This window comes from Hemibagrus wyckioides, linkage group LG28 (genome assembly GCF_019097595.1).
Source record: "Hemibagrus wyckioides isolate EC202008001 linkage group LG28, SWU_Hwy_1.0, whole genome shotgun sequence".
NCBI classification, from domain to species: Eukaryota; Metazoa; Chordata; class Actinopteri; order Siluriformes; family Bagridae; genus Hemibagrus; species Hemibagrus wyckioides.
Window position 1 is genome coordinate 14,870,802 of NC_080737.1, and position 21,278 is coordinate 14,892,079.

The window sequence follows — 21,278 nt, forward strand, 5'->3', positions numbered from 1 at the left end:
AGATACAGAGTAAAAGATATTTGTCAGAAAACTGGTGAGGAACAAAGCAGCTATGGTGCTTCTCAAGTTCCTCTGTTTGCTATGGATGATTATCTAAATGTCCAGTGGCAGACTGGTCCAGCAAAAAAAGCAACCTTGCCTAGTCATTTCCAAATGATGGGTTTCAATTCATTGCCTTTAACGATTATGGGTTTTTTTTTTTTTTTTTTAGGTTACGCTGGCAGACGGGATTGCATCTTCACTCCTTATGTTCCTGTGATGGACTGCATTCCTTGCACAAAATGGTGTTGCATTACAGAGTACTTATTTTGACTAAACAGCTGTTTCGCAAGTTTGATAAAACGGCACCTTCGCCCTGCGAGCACTCAGGTATCACTGCTAGTGCTGGGTAATATAGTCTCAGAGCCACAGTGTGGTCGTTTTCCAGCCAGGACTGAGTTGAGTGTCTGTACCAGTGTGAATTAAACCAGACCTTGAAGCATGTGATATGACGTCCTTATGACGGCTCGTCAAGCTCCGGCGTAAGTGCTGTAGCCTCTATCGCTATGATGTCATTACAGGCAGACTACATCACTTAGACAGATTGAAAGCGCTATAACTCTTCATCCACAAGGCTGAGAGAGTGTGATGATTATAGCTCTGAAGAGATGATGATCAGAACAGGCTGATGGCAGCACCTGAGGGAACGTTCCGGAAACAGAGACAGAGTGATAGAGATAAATAAGGACAGACAGGTAAAAATAAAAATATGAAAGGCTTAAGAAGAGACAAGAGGAAAATAGAGACCTCAACTAAACCCTTTCACCAATGCAGTGGCATTATACCGTGAGCGTAAACAAGGAAAAGAGGGTTATTTTTAGAGTGGATGGAAGTGAGGGCTTCGTCTGAGACAGAAGCAATATGAATGCACGTGGCTAGAGCTGAGTTTGGGGTGTGTGTGTATGTTGGGAGACATCTGTGCAAACGGGCCGCAGGTGGAACAACTGCTGGTCCGTGTCGGCAGGAGGTGCAGAATCTGCAGATGGTTTTAAAAAAGGACAAAAGAAAACCCACGACTGACCCCGTATGCTTCAAACACCTCGGTCCCACACAGACACAACGTACAGTATGTGTCCTCACATATTCACAAAACAAACATATGAAAACATGCCCACACCCTTGTGCCCTGTTCTGCAATGTCAAAGGGAAGGAGCGGTAATACATCAAAGAGACTTTCAACTATAAGAACGTGTGTGAGGAAGGAAAGGTGAGATATTCCAATGGCACCTTTTTCATGTGTAAGGGAGGTTCTCTGTGATAAGGATTTTCGTCCGAACCAAAGCTTGTTGTACTGCTCTCACCTGTGGGATTGCTATGAAAGCCTCTGAATGAATATCTTTATCATATACTCCACATAACTGCTGGGTAGATTTTTTTTTTTTTAACAGTAATCATTAAAAAAAAAATACCGAGCGGTCTTTTGTTAAACAAAGCCGTCTTTTTTTTTTTTTAATAGGAGGCATGAATGGGATTCGAAGTAACCGCATAAGAGTATGATCAGACAAAGAATCGGAAGAGCGACTTGAAAACAGGGAGATTAGACCTGTGATTTCAAAGGGCCGTGTTCAGTTTTCGTTCTCCGCTAAATAAGACCCAGGGTACTATGTTGTAATATCGAATACAATCGTAGACAAGCCGGATGTACTTGACGGGCGAATTTAATCTGCTTCCATCTTTTAAATGCTCAAATCATGTCCTTGAGGAGAGTGGGGATAAAATCAAAGGACAGGAAAAGAAAAAGGGATATAGCAGAAAGCTAAGGTAAGAAAACAAAAGAAAAGAAAAAAGAAAAGAAAAGGGTAAAGGACAAGGAGTTATTGAGATACATTTAAAGGAAAGGATAGGATAGGATAGGATAGGATAGGATAGGATAGGATAGGATAGGATAGGATAGGATAGGAAAGGAAAGGAAAGGAAAGGAAGGGAAGGGGAGAGAAAGGAAAGGAAAGGATAGGATAGGATAGGATAGGATAGGATAGGATAGGATAGGATAGGATAGGATAGGATAGGATAGGATAGGAAAGGAAAGGATAGGATAGGATAGGATAGGAAAGGAAAGGAAGGGAAGGGGAGAGAAAGGAAAGGAAAGGAAAGGATAGGATAGGATAGGATAGGATAGGATAGGATAGGATAGGATAGGATAGGATAGGATAGGAAAGGAAAGGAAGGGAAGGGAAGGGGAGAGAAAGGAAAGGAAAGGATAGGATAGGATAGGATAGGATAGGATAGGATAGGAAAGGAAAGGAAAGGAAAGGAAAGGAAAGGAAGGGAAGGGGAGAGAAAGGAAAGGAAAGGAAGGGAAGGGTAGGGGAGAGAAAGGAAAGGAAAGGAAAGGAAAGGAAAGGAAAGGAAGGGAAGGGGAGGGGAGAGAAAGGAAATGAAAGGAAAGGAAAGGAAAGGAAAGGAAGTGAAGGGGAGGGGAGAGAAAGGATAGGAAAGGAAAGGAAAGGAAAGGAAAGGAAAGGAAGGAAATGGAAGGGAAGGGAAAGGAACAGAAAGGAAAGGAAAGGAAAGGAAAGGAAAGGAAAGGAAAGGAAAAGAAAGGAAAGGAAAGGAAAGGAAAGGAAAGGAAAGGAAAGGAAAGGAAAAGAAAGGAAAGGAACGGAAGGGAAAGGAAAGGAAAGGAAAGAAACGGAAAGGAAAGGAAAGGAAAGGAAAGGAAAAGAAAGGAAAGGAAAGGAAAGGAAAGGAAAGGAAAGGAATGGAAGGGAAAGAAAAGGAAAGGAAAGAAAGGAAAAGGAAAAGGGAAGGGAAGGGAAGGAAAGGAAAGGAAAGGAAAAGGGAAGGAAAGGAAAGGAAAAGAAAGGAAAAGGGAAGGGAAAGGAAAGGAAATGAAAGGAAAGAAACGGAAAGGAAAGGAAAGGAACGGAAGGGAAAGAAAAGGAAAGGAAAGAAAGGAAAAGGAAAAGGAAAAGGAAAAGGAAAAGGGAAGGGAAGGGAAGGGAAGGAAAGGAAAGGAAAGAAAAGAAACAGAAAGGAAAGGAAATGAAAGGTAAGAAAAGAGTGATGTGTGTTAATGTAGAAACATAGGAGATAAAATAACAGCTCTATGCATGCCTGAACACAACCTGTTTGATTATGTAAAAATGAATCTCCCACTCATACATTTCCTAATTCCCTTCCAACCATAAAAAAAATGTAAAGGAAAGTAAAGAACAGAAAAATAAATATTAAATACATCTGTCTCTCAGATTCATGCAACAAGTGCCGTGTTCTCCCACAGTGTAGGTCCACAGTGTTGCGGTTTGTATGCTTTTTCTTCACTATCTTTCATTTCATTCAACCCTACCTCTAATTTACAGCTATATCTATTTGGAGTAGATAGCAGCCTTATCTGCTACAGCTGGGTTTGGGGAGCCAAATGAATTATTGTGAGTAATCACACAGGAAAGTGTCAGCTGGATGTCCTGCCCATGTGCCCACCCGACACTGAATGGACTGCATTTCCAGGAGTAAGGTTATTGGTTAGAGGTTAGAGGCTCCTTTGTGCTGAGATAGGATCAGCTTCCCTTCACTGATATTAAATACATTAAAACTGACCTCAGATCAGGAGAATAGTTAAGAGTTTGGGGGAAAGGAATCATAGTGCTTTTTTTATTAACAGGAATATTATCAATACTAATTATCTCTTTAGGTTTAGACTGAAGGCAGATTTTGGGGAGGATCTGACTAGAACATTGGGATATAACTGGTCAGTTGGAGAGCTCATAGTGATATAATGACAATAGTTAACACAAAATAATCCTTAATCATTACATGAGTTACAGGGCTAGGCAAAACCACAGTGTTTTTAATGTCACCAGCAGCAGGACTGACCGAGTTCTATCTAAACAGATTATTTAAACCATAGAACAGATATAAACCAAAAAAAAAAAAGACAGCAGTATGGGATAAATAAACTTACAGAAAAAATACATAACAAGTTTGGAACACAATATGTTTTCACATGTTCACTTCCAAAAAGTCTTTTTGTTGGATTCAAATATCTACACACCTTGCCTGTGTCAACATTAATAATAGCGTTGCAATTTTCTTTTCTTTTCTTAAAAAAATTCTGTCAGTCTAATCGAACCTTACAGGTCACATGTCCCCGCAGCTTCATGTAACTTGCTACCTTATCGAGATCATTTTGAGGTGTTTAAAAACTAGTGTGCATCACTATTCACGACCAACTGTTTGTAACTCCATGTACTCTCTCATTAAATCCTACACCAGATGTCCAAGTCCAAAGTCACTTATGAAAACCGGAACCAAAACGTTAGCCCATGTTTTCTTCAGCAAGCTTTTAGTCCCCGTAGAGCTGCACTGCCAAGATATCATTTGATTCCCTGTACAACAATGGATTCTGAGAAATCCTTATCCACCATGGTGTTCTCTCTCTTTCTAGCCAGTACTGTACTCCTCCACAACATGTCAGGAGCAACACTATGAAGCAGTTGGGCAGCTACTAATTAGAGTCACAGGAGATGAAAGTTTACATACAAATTTGTTCTTTTTTCAGTAAGTGCCATTTATCCATATCACATATGATTTGAGCTCTAAATAGAATGCTTTTCTGTGTAAATTACAGTTTGTACTGCCCTTGAATCCACCTCACTGAGGGCGCCGGAGACAAAGCAGTAGTGCTGAGGACACACCAGGTTACACTGGGGGGAGTGAAAATGGCAGTTGGAATCACTGCTTAAAATGGTATAGCCATTTCCTGGTGCCAAACACAGAAAACGGTTGCTTAGTAGGCATTGGGGCCAATTTAGAGCTTCCTTGGTGCCATGAACAGCAGGCTAGGTTGGAATGGAGACAGAAGGCACAATGGGGTTCTGTAGACCCCATGCAGATAAAAAATGTGCATCTATCCAGTACCATACTTTAATAGTGTTCACTAAATCAGGCTCATCACGTGTAAGAGTAATCTATATCTGGAATACCTCCTTCTCTATAGCCACGGTTTGTGCCATAGCCTGCATTAGTTGTGGGATGGGGCGGTTTGTATAGACCTGTGCCATTGGAAGGGAAGATAGTGTGTATTATGTAGTCTTCCTGCACTGGCTTGGGTTGCAATGTCTCTCTGGCAGCCATTGGTGTCATCTGGAATCCAGGTCCTCGAATCTCCAGGATGGTGGTATCTTTTTTAGTGCCTGACTCAATGTAGTCATCATAATGCTTGCTTTTGCGTGAGCTACTGCGGTTGTAATGATCCCTTGAGGAAAGGCGCCTCGAACGATGGCCATACCAGCAGAATATTCCAAGAATGAGGGCTAGAGAGACTATCGCAGTGGCTCCTCCAATGATCCCAGCTAGTGGAAGTGAGGTGATGTGCTCTGACCCCCGATCCTCCCCTTGATCAACATCAGACAGGTTGGGATCAGATGTCTCAGCCTTTGCACACACTGGAGCCTCATCCGTGTCTGTGTTTCCTCCAGACATGCCGGCTTTGTTCGCAGTGCCAGAGACTAGGGGCACCATACAAATGATGTAGCTGGATGCCGGTTGAAGGGCAGTAAGGAGATACTCTCTTCGGTCACCCCTCACTAGAGTCTCAGTAATGGAACCCATTGCTGCACTAGTCCCCAGGCGGAGCCAACTGAGCCTGAAAGAAGAAGATGTTTGAGCCACACTCCATGTAACTCTAATGCTATCATGGGATAATGATTTTACATTCAGGGCCAGGTTCTTGCCCACACCACTGCTGCCAAGTGTGTAGTCTAAGCCTTTGTCTGGAAGCCCCAGACCTGGGCGCTTGGACCGCAGAGTGAACAGAGATCCTTGTGGAGGGAAACTAGTTGTGGAAGTTACTCCTGCTCCACCCATTCTATTGCCAGTAGTACCTCCCCCACCTGGCAAACCCACTCCACCTATTCCCCCACCTCCAGCAGCTGCCAGTTCACAATCATCCATTTGGCTAGTAAGGTCCCTTAGTGGCATGTCACGAACTCGCTCTGGAGATTGGCAAGTTAGTCCTCGGACTGTAATAGTGTTCCCTTTGGCCTCCAGCCAGTCGTACAGCCAGCGCAGGTTGCATCCACAGTGCCAAGGGTTGCCACGCACAAGCAACTGCCCCAGGCTCTCCAAGTCCCGGAACAACCCTCTGGGAAGTGTGGTAAGGTTGTTCCCGGACAGGTCCAACCTCTGAAGACTACGCATTCCATCAAGGGAGCCCCGTGGCATGTGGATCAGGGCATTGTCCTGAAAAGAGAGTCTTTGTAGGTGTGCACTAGGTAAATTGAGAGGTGGAGTCTGAAGAGAGTTCCGTACCAAAGACAGTTCAGTGAGGTTTGAGAGGCGTGAGAAGGTGTCATCTGCGATCCGCTGATTGGCCAGAAGGTTGCCATCCAAGACAAGACGGCGCAGAGAGGATAAACCTCGGAAGGCATGTGTGGGAATAGTTGAGATACGATTATCATCTAACCGGAGCTCCTCTAGCGAGGCTGGAAGCCCTGAGGGAATACTGGAAAGGTGGTTTCTGGATAGGAAGAGCAGACGAAGACGAGGATTGTCGGCAAAGGCCTGGTCTTCTATACTAACCGTGGACACTGAGTTGTCATCCAAATGTAGCTTCTCCAGGAGAGGCAACCTGGCTAATGCAGCTCTTGGTAACACTCGGATGTTGTTGTCTTGGAGATGAAGTTCTCGTAATGATGGCGGTAAATGCATGGGAAAGTCATCCAGCTCGTTATCGTAGAGATATATAACCTCCACAGTTGTGAGGTACTCCAAGGATGTTGGAAGTCCTGCATTATCTATATGATTATTTTGAAGATAAAGAATGGAGGCAGATGGGGGGAGTGGTGGGATAGCACTCAGACCACGGTCATTGCAGTAAATAAAGTCTTCGTCACAGCGGCACACGGAGGGACACACTACATCCCCCTCTGCATCCATTCGCTGTGAGGCAGTTGCAGCACACTGCAGCACCTCGGCTAGCAGTGTGAGGCACAGCAGGAGAAGAAAGAGCCAATCACGGAGCTCAGCCATGACTTCAGGAGCCATGATTCCAAAGTCTAACCTTTCCTCTTTTTGTTTTCTTGATGTGGTGCCCTTCACTTCTGTGTAGCTACTTCACAGATACCCAGACTGTAGGTCTCCTGCTAAGCTTCAGAAAGGTGTAATGCTTGGCAACAGTTGACGCTAACGTAGCCAGCGCCTGAGGAAAGAGAGAGAAATAAGCTTGAATTAATACCTAAAATACTTAAGATCTCTCAGATTTTCCAATTAATACCTAAAATGCCATATGCTGCATATGTTTTTAAATTACATCTGTAAGCAGATCTAAAACAATTATGCATCCATAACCCTACCGAAAGAGCTAGACACCAGTATAATTTATCATGCAGTATAAAGACACTTTGAGGGAGAAATGGGCCAAAGCGACTTTGACATCTTTCCCATATGAGTGATCAAGATGCTGAATTTATTGAACAGAACAAAATTCGATGCCATTAAAAGGCACGGATGTCATGTTTGCAGGTAACAAATGACTGTGGATGTACCAGAGCATTTGCAGTCCTCTGACTGCGAAGTGTGTGCACACAGTAAATTCTCTTTTCACAACTATTTTCATACATGACCGTCCTTGGTACAACCTCAATTTGTTAACAATACTTTAGAGTGTGTGCATGTGTCATTTTGCATCTCTTTGTTTTTGCATGTGTTTGTGTGTTTAGGGTGACACGACAAGGGCGTGTTTTCAGCCCTAACAGCTGGTCAAATGAATCCGCTGACAACCGTAGGGTATTTGGGTCTCTTAACTGCTATACAACTGAAAAGTTTCTAGAGAGAGAGAGGGAGTGATTGACAGAGAAACGTGTATGGGACTGCAGAGCATATGGAGTTGTGAGCGTAATGATTAAACAGGTGCTCGTTAGAAGACTATTAAATAAATATTAAGGAGATAGCTTAAATAGTTGTGATTTATGTTTGTTGATATATGCAGACATAATATTTTGGCAACACTTGGACCTAAAATCTTGTGTATGTTGTGTTTGCATGGAAGTCCTCCATCTGTTTCTTTTCCATTTCATACTATACATAAAAATAACTATCAGCTTTTGACATAAGAAAAATCTATATAGAATTGTATGGTGGGCTGATTTCATTCTAGCTCAGACTGTAGATTCATGCAGCCTCATGTCAATGACTTCATTTGATAAAACTTGCTAAAAAATATTTTTTAAGGTAGATGACTGATATATATATATCTGATATATTATATATATGTATATATATATATATATATATATTATATATATATATATATATATATATATATATATATATATATATATATATATATAACGTAAATTATATAAATATAAATTTATATATATTATATAAATTATATGAATGCCTATAAACTACAGACAAATTGTACTCAGCTATGTGAAAGAACAGTCTAATGGCAAGTGACAGCTTCTCTATTTACCATGCTTGCTATTCAGAGGAGACATGACATAATTAGACTTGAACACTAAAAAAAAAAAAAAAAGCAATCACTAACGGTGCTGCTTGTCTTTCAATGTGTGTGTGTGTGTGTGTGTGTGTGTTTCTATGCATAGGTATAACAGTTTTATGCCTGTGAGACCTTCAGCTATAAGGCTCAAGCGTAATGGATTCATAATTGTAAAGCTGAGTTACTGATAGGTAGTGAAATGTTCTAGCCTTCCCATTCAATACCATGACAAGCCGTCACTGCCGGTTACACTCTTACAATAAAGGTATTGTAGCAAGGCGTGAGAAAATGTTTTCCCTATGTAATTTTCCAACAATAGATCAATACAGTAAAAAAACAAAAAAAACAAATCTAGTTTATTGTTTTCCTATTGGCTTTATAGTGGCCATGAACGTTCATACTATGCTAGTAAAAAAAAGGTAGTCCCATGAACCTAAATTTGATAGGAAAAAATAGATGTTTTGAATAAACAACTCCCTTTATTACAACTGGTTATAGAAATTGCACATACTGTATTTGTGTGTGTTGTGCCACCTTCATATTAAAAATCCACATGTTTGATGATGTCAGTACATGTGTATACTATTCTTCAGAGCCGGATTTGATCATTGAAGGAGCTCACATATGTGCATGTGTGTGTGTGTGTGTGTGTGTGTGTGTGTGAGGAATACAGTACACATGAATCACTAGGGAACAGGCTGAAATGGGGTTGTCCAGACGTTCTGTCGCCTGAGCACCCCCACAACGCCACGCTCCTCCAATAATCCAGGCAGTGTGAGGGCAGCTTGGGACTATATCAATTTACATCCAGGGACCCTGGGACAGGCTTGAGCAAGTGAGACAGAGCATATCCACAGCACCCGTTATCACTCCCTCATAAAATTCACCGCATTACAATAAAACCCATATCTGGTGCTGCCAGGTGTCACGCGTGAGTGTATGAAATAAAAATAACGGTTTATCGGAAGGGGAACAGTGGTGCATGGGAAGATATGGCCATATTTGATGGTGAGCAGATGATAAAGCCAAGTAGGCTGCTATCTGCTGATGCATGTCCATAAATAACAACTTTTTATATATGCAGAGGGGAGTGATGCAGGCTGATCAAAACACATGAGGGAGTGTGGTACAAAGGAGATGGATGTGAGAGGAGAAAAAAAGTGATACAATGAGAATATGAGATAGATAGTGGGAGGGAAAAGGAAAGGAAGCATGAACATAGGGGAGAAAGTTAATGGTCATTCTCGGATGAATCATCTATCTGTCCATCTGCCCGTCCGTCTGTCCGTCTTTTAGTTTCTTTTCCTTTTCTGCCTAATATGGTTATTTGGTTGTCATCCAGACATTGCATAATCCAAGTCAATGAAGCTTGACTGTGATGCATGAGTGCAAGAATTTTATTTTGGTCAGAACAGAAGGTGTCTTAAAATTCCCCTGAACGTGTCATTTTTTAAGCTATTAAAGATAATCGATGTAGAATACTAAACTGTTTAATACGGGAAGAATAAAACACAATGGGATATGCTGTTACAGGAAAATCATCAAGGAAGTGGTGGCCATGTATAAGTCACCTTTTCCACCTGAAAGATGACGATTTTCCAATAAATTCATGTTTGTTCCTTTTATCACTTTAGTTGTAGCAGCTGTAACAGCCGTTGCCTCAACAGTCTATTTTCGTCTTGAAGTCACTGAAACAAAAAAGATGATATGTTTTTTTTTATATTACTGAGAATCGGGAAAGTGTAAATTTTCTCAAAAAAACCTCCTGACTGGTACAAAGCGCTGACACTGGAGACTCCTTCCATGAATATTAAATATTGTACAGTATATCTGCTTACAGAAAGACCTCACCATCAACCAGAGTGTGCTTTCAGTTTCTTCCAATTGGGAGAACTCTAAAGGTTCTCAGTAGAACTCCACTCTTTTCCAAAAAGTTTTCTAGTAGAAGACACAACCATTATCCATCTAATATGGAGTCCTTTCCAATATACATTGCATATATTTGTGGAAATTACTGCTGCTCATATCCCAATATTATGAACCAACAAACAAACTCTTTCCTCAAAATGAGCTTTTAAACAGAAAGAGCAAAATGACAGCTTTTAAACATTAAACAGTTAGCGACTCTCTATTGCACCCTCGTTCGTGATTTCCTTCCTCCCTTTCCCTGTCCTGCATTTACTAACCAAATCCCAGTTGGTCCATGAAAGAGGCTGTTTTGTGCATCAAAATGTGTTGCCATGGAATTCATTTGAATCAGTGTCCCTCCTCACCAAATTGAAGATTAAATATTTATCCTTACAGCAAAAACGTCCAGACAGAGCCAACTCCCGATCCCCCCGACCCATAGCAAAATTACAGACGGCCTCACAGAAACAAACAAACAAACAAGAAACACTATACTATACTATCTGAGCATATTCAAATAGAGGAACGAGATGAGGAACACACACTTGCTGAAATCTGATGGAAATTCATAGTTTTTATGTTGATATGAAAAGATCCTATCTCCAGTCCTGGTGCCCTGCTGACCTGTAAACCAACTCAAAATAAAAGAATTTTGAATTAAAAGTGTCATATAATAGCTTACATTCTGCACACACACACACTACGATTTCATGGCCTTGATTTAAAATCTTGTGCCTTTGGTGCGTGAGTAACTGTCCGCACGAAAACATGAAAATAGTAATAATAAAATCACATTTTATTCACACAAGTACATGCTCGCACTTTTAACAATGGACATGAAATTTAATTTTATATTTATGATCTTGCGATATTGAATTAGCAGTAGCAGTTACAGTGGAACCTCGGCATACGGACGCCCTCCCTTATGAATTTTTGCCGGTTAAGTTGCATGTACGTCCAGTAGCCTTTCAAAACTTAGCGAAGGATTTTACGAATTTTTTAAGAATACTTTTTCAGGCAGCACAAGCTGTTTCGAAAGAGTCAACCCATGATACCAACGTCGCCTTCGGCATGCATTCGAAAGCTATGTGTGTTTTTTTGTTGACAGATGGGTGGCATGGGCTCTCTGTTCTAATTTTAGCCACAGCTTGGTGGCGCCATTCGTATGTCGAGGTTCCATTGTACATTATTTCTTATGGGAATATCGCAGTACAAACTTTCGCCTTAAGAACCTCCAGAACGAATTTACTTCGTATGCCGAGGTTCCACTGTTTAATGTTTCACTTCCTCAGCGAAGCCAAAATTCTGATCTGAATTGCAATTCCCTTTCACTTTTGCATTTCCGATGCCATGCACAGAAACCTGTCTATCGGTGTTGAGACAACACGATGGGTTGTGTTTGTATTTGGAAGTGATGTCAGTTCCAGTCGACTACCAAATAATGCAGACTGTTAATAAGTCAAACTGACTGCCCAGGGAACCAACCCAGCCACTGAGGGATTAACTGTCAGTGCTGGTCCCAAGACCTGATAAAGTGGGAGGGTTGTGTCAGTGAACGCATCCGGCCTAAAACCTAAGCCAAAATGAAATATGTGGATCGGGTGACCCTCTGTGGTGACCCCGAAGGATGCAGCCGGGACGCAGGGAGCAGCGGAAGGACAACAACAACATATATGTATAGAGCTTTGGTTTGTTCCTCTGCAAGTCCCTTAAATTTACTATGCAGAACTCTTCAACAGTGGGCCTCCCTTACAACTAGGTTACAACCTGAGAGCTAGCACCCATTTATTTTATCCCGGAATCATTTCTTTGCCTCAGCAAAATTGTGCTAAATATTCATTCATGATGTGGATCCTATACTTTAATGGACTGCAAGGTTTCTGCTCTCAGGATGTAACTGCAGTGTCCTCAAACGCTGCATCAGTCTCCAATGTGATTAATCTGTCACTGTCATTAAGTGGGGCGACTCCGACAGTCATGCGGCACCCAGGCAAATTTTACATTCAAGCCGAATTATACACATCTCTGCTCATCTTTCCTCGGTTCCTCCTTCCCTCGGCATCTCTTAATCATGTTGCTTTATCCTTTCTTTCAAACAACTTTAAGGTTCAAAGCGGCTAGGGTTTTAATCCGGGAGTCACGGTTCTTCAGCGTTCTACAGCGCTAATTTTTTTTTTTTTAATAGGATTTTTGCAAACTAGGCAAATCAATTTCTTAACTTTATTCAATTCATTTCTCTAGACTCATTACTTGCCTCAAATTTAAATCAGCACAAATGAACAAATTCACAGAAACACACGGTCCCAGTGGTGTGGCAGGGCTCAAGGCGGTATTTTTTTGTTTTTTTTTTTACTGTTGCAGGGCCGGAGATAAGGGAATGTGGGTTGTGTTTATTTGTGTGTATGCAAAAAACAACAACCTATAAAACAAACAAATGTACAAACAAACTATCGAAAATTACGAAACATTTGAATAGTTAAAGATTTCCATAGCCGTAGACATATCCATCATATGCTTCCATTTCTAGCTGTTTCTAGTGAATAATTCTACATTTAAATCCTAAAAAAAAATCATTAGAATTAAATGATGGAGTACAAATAAAATATACTTTCCAAACAGCAGAGCAGCCAGCAGGTAATTATTGATTATTTCTTTCTAGCATAAACTCATGCTGCATGATCGATAATACAATCATCTCTCATACATACTCTAACAGATCAGCCAAGATGCTTTGTTTAGCTGTTACTCTCTGCCATGGGCAAATTATATTTCCATCCCTCGTGACCTGTCAGAACGTCTCACTGGCTAACTGAGCGATGTTGTTTAATTAATGGTATGACAAAGTGCACTCGGAGTAACATTAGTTTGTGATCTACGGAGACGTAAAAATGATGTTTCCGAAAAAACCCATTTAGTTCTCTGTAGCTGCGATGCTGATTGCAGAAATATCTCAACGTTCATTCCTCGCTGTAACGTTAGCTGATGGTTGGCGGGTTTGATCGAATGCTTCTTTCAGCTAGGTTCAGATTGTTCACTCACTTAATCATAGGCTAAACTCAGATCCCAGGCAAGTGAAATCTGTGATTTCTTTCTATCAGCATTGATGTTGGTCACAGTCTGAGGCACATGAGTGACTTTCCTCCATCTGCATTTCCTTTTAGAGACTTTTTCCTAGGCTGTTAAGCTCCACAGAATCGTCACCCTCACCACTCATAAGGCTGATGTTCAGGGCTTAAAAACACTATTCACTGAATGAGGGTAAAACTGGGCAATGACGAGGAGCAGTTCATTTAGCAGACACTCGGGTGCTGCTCTGAAAAAGTGTGAGTGTTATATTGGTGCTAAGTGTAGATTGTCTCCTTGTGCACACTGTCTTAGGCTAGCACACACACACACACTCAAACACAGACACACACAGACATGCACACACACAGAGACACGCAGACACACACATACAGACAAACTCACTCACACACAGACATGCACACAGACACACATACACACATTGACAGACACATGCAGACTAACACACACACACAGACGTGCACACACAGACACAAAGACACATACACACAGACACAAAGATACACACAACCACAAAGACACACACACACACATACACAACGACGTGCACACAGACACAAAGACACACAAACACACATACAGACTGATACACACACATGGACATGTGTGCACACAGACAGAAAGACACACAGACACAAAGACACACACTGACAAACACACTCAAACACACACACAGACATGTGCACAAGGACAGAAGAACACACACTCACACTCAAACAAACACATACACACAGACACAAAAACACACACAGACAAACACACACACAGACAGACAGACAGACAAACTCACACACACACACACTGACGTGCACACACAGCCACAAAGACACACACACACTGACATGTGCACACACAGACACAAAGACACACACACACACTCAAACACATACATACACACAGACACAAAAACACACACACACACACACTCAACACACACACTCACATACACACAGATAGACACACACACATACAGACAGACAGACAAACACACATACACAGACATGTTCACACAAAGACACATACACACAGCCACAAAGACACACACACACACACACAGACATATGCACACACAGACACAAAGACCCAAAGACACACGCACACACACACACACACACACACTCAAACACATACATACACACACACAAAAACACACACACACACACTCAAACACATACACGCACACACGCACAGACAGACATACACACAAAGAGACACCATTTAGTTCAGTTGACTGGGATTTGTTTAGTTATTAGTGGTGTACAGTAGCTACAGTGGCTGTAAAGCTACACGGTTATTTCAAGCCTTAATGATGAATTTAAGCTAGTCTGCAAAATCTAATCTAATGAGTAATCAAACTTGCAGGCAAACGCTAATAAAGCTATATAACTAATATAACACTATAACAAATAAATCCTAACCTTGTGAATAAAAAGCTCTTTATTTTAAAGATCTCAGGGAACTCCTTCATTAGGGAGTAATTAATGTCTTGTTCTTTATTGAATAAAAATCCGACTTGTAAATGGTTTATTCGCTCCAAATGTATTCATAAACACTCGTATTGCTTCGTAATTGGGGATATGTTCTGGAGAAATGACTAATAAATGCATTATTAGCTGTGATAAATTATTAAATGCCTTCATTATGCAAGCTGCAGATGAATTATTCAGCTAAATTCATATCGATATTGGGGTAAAATTAGCAACAGTTGATTTCCGAAGGCGCTAAAAGTACAATACGGGTCCCATAAATACTGTATATAGCGTTCAGATATACATATCAATATTCATTCCTTCAAATTAAAATGCAAACGCGGTTTCGTTTATGTCCTGGAGTGGTATTTTTCAGATGAGACAAGAGCTGAGAGATTTAAGAGACAATTGTTATTTCAGCTTTGGTAGACTTCGTTTTCAAGCTTTTTTTTTTGCTATTATAGACAGAGGACATAGGGCAACACGATTAATTCATTGAATATTAAAACAATATTAATTAGTGATGGTTAAAACTATCTGACTTACACCAATCAGCCAAAACATTATAAGCACTGCCAGGTGAAGTGAATAACACTGATGATCTCCTCATCATGGCACCTTGTGAAGGATTTGAGCGAGTTTGACGAAGGGCCAAATTGTGATGGCTAGACCACTGGATCAGAGCATCTCCAAAACTGCAGCTCTTGTGGGGTGTTCCCGGTCTGTAGTGGTCAGTATCTATTAAAAGTGGTCCAAAGAAGGAACAGTGGTGAACCGGCGACAGGGTCATGGGCGGCCAAGGATCATTGATGCACGTGGGGAGAGAAGGCTGGCCCGTGTGATCCGATCCAACAAATTGATGAAGAAGTTAATGCTGGTTCTGTTAGAAAGGTGTCAGAATACACAGTGCATGACGGGTCAGGGCTGCTTTGGCAGCAAAAGACGGACCCACACGATATTAGGCAGGTGGTCATAATGTTATGCCTGATCTGTGTTTATACAGAATATGTAGAATGTATTAGCTTTATATATATATAATGATGTTTAGAATGCATATATGATGCTACCTAAAGTAATAATATGAAATCATGCTGATATGATTAATCGTTCATGCTCAATAATTTACACAGCAATGCTTAATAATAGAGCATTTGCTAAAGAAAGGTACTATGTGCTCCAGGGATTTACCTCTGGGTTCTCTGGTTTCCTCCCCTATTCCAAAGACATGCATTAAAGGCCGATTGGAATCTCTAAAAAAATATTGTGAGAGTGTGTGTTCTGTGATAGGTTGGCACCCCATCCAGGGGGCCCTGGGGATAGACTCCATGTTCCCTGTGTAGGAGAAGTGCTACTAAAAATGGATAGATGTGTTTCTTAAAAAAAAAAAAGCGTGACCAAATCAGCTAACCTACCTAAGCAAAAGCAAAATTAACCTATTCATCAAAAGATAAAAAGCAAAAGCCATCTTATGGAGCAGAAGCTACTTAGCAAATAGAACTGTGATGCAAAATTCTGAAAAATCCAGCTTCTCTCCACTTGCGCTCATGTATTTAGTTCTTGAGTGGCATAGCAGGCTGGGAGTCTCAGACATGCTGTCAATCAATCCAGCTCATTACAATATTATTACACCCCCACTCTGCTACGCTGTGATTTTCATGCCTCGCTTTTTGTGTTTGCATTGTGATCACAAAAATAGTGGCCCATCATATCAGATACTGTAAAACCTGTACTTGAGCAGTTTTCTAATCGCGTTGCTTTAACTTTTACTCGCCTTGTTTACCTTTACTCACATACCGTATACTTTATCATGCTAGATTCCTGGCAATGCTAGTAATCTAGTGTGCTAGCATTTTAGGTAGGGACTGTAGTGTTATTAAGGAGGGAATAAGGAAAATAAGATACACACACACACACACACACACACACATATATATATATATATATAATCACATTTTAAACTATTTTAAATTTCCTCATCATTATTTTTATCTCCTCATCATGGCACCTGTTAGTGGGTGGGATATATTAGGCAGCAAGTGAACATTTTATTATAAAGTTGATGTGTTAGAAGCAGGAAAAATGGACAAGCGTAAGGATTTGAGCGAGATTGACGAAGGGCCAAATTGTGATGGCTAGACGACTGGATCAGAGCATCTCCAAAACTGCAGCTCTTGTGGGGTGTTCCCGGTCTGCAGTGGTCAGTATCTATCAAAAGTGGTATGCAGTGTTTGAATGCTCATGCTTTGCAACAGAAAATTAAAGAGCGTATGCTTTATATATACATGTACACTACCAGTCAAAAATTTGGACACACCTTTTAATTCAATGTTTTTTGTTTAGGGATTTATTTTCTACATTCTAGAACAATACTGGAGATTTCAACACTATGAAATAATACACATGGACTTAAGTAATCCATATGTAACGACAACAAAAAAACAGTCAGTTGTTATTTTAAGACACGAAGGTCAGGTGTTCTGGAATAGTTCTTGCAAGAACAGTATTGTCAAGTGCATTTACAAAACCCATCAAGCACCATGATGAAACTGGCTCACATGAAGACCATCCCAGTAAAGCAAGACCAAAACTTACCTCTGCTGCAGAGAAGTTCATTTAGAGTTAGCAGCCTCAGAAATCACCAATTAACAGCACCTCAGATTAGAGGGGTTATGAAGGCTTTACAGAGCATCAGTAGCAGGCATATCTCAATATCAGCTGTTCAAACGAGATTCTTGTGTATTTTGGCCTCCTTCAGCATTGTTTTACAATGTAGAAAGAAATAAACATCAGGAAAGACCATGGAATTAGAAGGTGTGTCCAAACTTTTGACTGGTAGTGTATATCACGTGAAATCCAGGATGTAGCTGGACATCCATTAACAAAAACGGCTGAGTCAGGCACCAAAATACATTGAACAAGACGGAAATGTACTAGAAGCTTCACGAAAGATTAGAAAGCTGTGACAGATAACAATACCTGCTTGAGCACTGAATGGCAAACCTGAACTTTTGTTATCACTGATGTGAAAGCGTGAGACGAGCCGATACAGAGGAACCTCGGCATATAAATGGCCTCCCTTATGAATATTCACCTTAAGGATTTTAATTTTGCAAGAAATTTGCATCAGCATATGAAGCATGTTCAGCATACGAATGAACCAAACCGTACGCCGGCTAACTTGCGTGTACGTCCGAGAGCCGTTCAAAACTTGTTTGTGTCAGTGGAAAGCCAAGCAAAGCCAACCTTTCTCAAGCCAAATTTTTTCAGTCAGCGAAAGCTGTTTTGAAAGAGCCAACCCACGATACCAACGTTGCCTTCGGCATGCGTTCAAAAGCTAGGTGATTTTTCATGTGTTTTTTTGTTGACAGATTGGTGGCGTGGGCGGTCTGTTCTATTTTTAGCCCAAGCTTGGTGGCACGACTTCCTGTGACGAGCCTTGACATGGAATGCTTGGCTTGGGTCAGTTCTTTGTAAGCAGCCATACAGTTTACATTACGCTTCGTATCGGTCATATTAGTAATGTTTTTGGGCGGCTGGAACGGATTATCTGCATTTACATTATTTCTTATAGGAAAATTCGTTTCGTGTTACACATTTTCACCTTAAGAACTCGCCTCCAGAATGAATTAAATTCGTATGCCGAGGTTCCGCTGTATTTAAAGTGGACATATGGTGTATTTATCCACTCATGATTATGCAAGTAAGAAGAAAGACTGTACAGGGTGAGACGTTAGATTATGAAGAACCAGGATTACTTGTTAACCCAGATAAATATGAGTAGCGTGAAACATCTCTCAGTATAACCCAGAATCCATAGAGTGTGATATTATATGCTTTAGTCCCCTATAAAATAGTCAGCTAGCATACTAGCTACTGTATTTGCATCTTCGAGCTTTGGAGTGCAGGTACTGTGTTACCTTTAGAGGCGAAAGCGTTCGCCGAATTTTATAGTGTGCTAGGGGATTTTAACGAGCTACTGTTCTTTATGCAGTGCAGCGCAGTGAAAGGGTGACGGCTTTATTTGTACCAGTGTGTTAAAATGTATTATTGTGATCTGCTAATCTTTTTTTTATTGAGCCGCTGTGTTGGATTTTCTGAAATGGATTCAGGGATGCAAGCCTCACTCGCTTGCTAACATCTTGTATTCAATTTATGATGTGTGTGTGTGTGTGTGTGTTTTTTCACTTCTGTCAAATGTAAATCGTCAACTCTGTGAGTGCGGGTATATATGTATTCCCATATGTAGAGGCAAGAAAAAACTTTCAGGCTGTGTGTGTGTGTGTGTGTGTTGCCTAGGCTGTGTGGGTGCTTAGTATGTCTGAGTGTTGCATTTGTATGCAATCCATCATCTTTGGTTAGATAAAAAGATGGCAGTGTGTTTAAATTCAAATTGAACAACCTCTATCTCTCCCTTCATCTCGGTCTGCCTCTCCCTCTCTTCCTCGCGCTCTCTCTTTTTCTCATCCGTTATAGTCCATATCTGAACGTGCTCTGAATAAGAAACAAGGCGACTGATTGAGTCGCAATTTCTCTCTGCTGCTTTCATGCAAACCCTTCTGTTTCATCATGCCCCCCTTTTTTTTTTTTTCCAGGCTGTCTTTTTCCTTCTCTCTCTCTCTCTCTTTCTTTCTCTCTCCCACACACTCATACACACACATGCACAAACACACACTCATAATCTAGCTCTTCCTCCTGTCCATAAGCCCCTTTCATTTCCCCTTCCTCTAAATTCGTTTGCCTTTGATTCTCTCATTTCATCTGTCTCTCTTTTATTTTGCTGCCTCTTTCCTTTTTTTCATGAGCAAAAAAAAAAAAAAATCCTTTTCTCATTTCTTCTTCCACTCCACTCCTTTAATCCTTTCTTGTTCTGCCCTTTTTTCTTACAGCTGATGAAAATCCTCGCCCACACAGAAACAATCCAGCGACGCCCCTCTTCCTACGTACGGCCGTAATCGGATTGCCATAACACCGGGTCTCGTTCGGCATCGTCCTCTGACATGCATGTTCCTGTTCCAGACCCAGCCATCTCATCATGTCATGATGGGAAGCTTTATACTGGCTCTCTGTTAGATAAAAAATAATAATTTCTGACGCTGGATTATCGCTTGCTCTGTCTCGGAAATTGTATTGACTCTCGTCGAAATCTGTTTTTTTCCTCTTCTCTGTGTTGCTATTGTATTTGCAGAATTGCTTAGTTTTCTGTATAATCCATATGTGTTTTCTGCGAGTCGGGACGCTCGGAAATAATTTCCTCCTCACGAGAAGATAGTTTATCATGCTTGACTTAAAATGTGTCTCGAATCGCATGCAAATACAGTACATTTTATTTGCGCATACTTATCATGTGAATGTCTTACTGTAATTTGGTAAACTAAAACGATTTTACGGGGATTTTAAAAAATAGAAAAAGCAGAGGTAGACTCCGAATATCTGGTATTAAAGCTGAATAATATAAATATAAAGTTTAATTTCGTCAAACTAAAGAAATATTTTTCCATCTCAGTGTGTACTGTTATATTTACATGTGTACTTAATGACCTTTGGATAGTTTCGGATTTAAAACTGTAGTTCCATAACATTATAACCACCTGACTAATATTGTGATGGTCCACCTTTTGCGCCCAAAACAGCCCTGATCCGTCGTGGCACCTTTCTCTCAGAACCAGCATTAACGTCTTCAGCAATCTGAGCAACCGTAGATCATCTGTTGGATCGGATCACACGGGCCAGCCTTCGCTCCCCATGTGCATCAATGAGCTTTGGCCGCCCATGACCCTGTCGCCGGTTCACCACTGTTCCTTCCTTGGACCACTTTTGGTCGATTTTCTGTTCATGACCACAACTGTACCCTAGCGCTTTAGCGCTGATTAACCCGTGACTGTTTGTGACTGCTATTTTAACTTATCCTTGATTTTCTTATTAATCCCCATTCCTTATATTTTCCCTATTTTTCTGAGCTGTACCTATTTTTGTGACGCTCTCAAAAAACGGTCTGCATTTGCGTCCTATCTCCAAGAGTGACACCCGTTCTCGCTCATACGGCTGATGCTAACCAGGCAGTGTCATATTTGAAAGCTAAAACAAGGCAATAGCATGATGCTAAGAGCTAAAAACATGTTGTCGTTTCAATAAATGTCGACTAACACAACGTTATCCCTGAATAAATACTACACATGTTCATTAATTGCTTCTCTGTCCATTGTATGACCACGGTACATAACAGAAAAGTGGTCAAATTTCAGCGTATTTAAGCGGATTAGCAGATGAAACAACTCTAGATGTAGACTCAGAATAAAATGCATTAAATATGTAAAAGTCTTACTGAATATCTA

General features: G+C 40.8%; 1 protein-coding gene across 2 annotated transcripts in view; it reads right to left on the minus strand.

Annotated features, from left to right (window-relative positions):
• Positions 1 to 2,799: 2,799 nt before the first annotated feature.
• flrt1a (fibronectin leucine rich transmembrane protein 1a) overlaps positions 2,800 to 21,278 on the minus strand; it is a 65,182-nt gene continuing 46,703 nt past the window's right edge. For both annotated transcript variants that reach the window (XM_058382545.1, XM_058382544.1), the window contains exon 3: positions 2,800 to 7,180. In XM_058382545.1, coding sequence (XP_058238528.1) covers positions 4,933 to 7,026 — 2,094 coding nt within the window. In that variant the 5' untranslated portion in view covers positions 7,027 to 7,180 and the 3' untranslated portion in view covers positions 2,800 to 4,932. The remainder of the gene's footprint in view (positions 7,181 to 21,278) is intronic.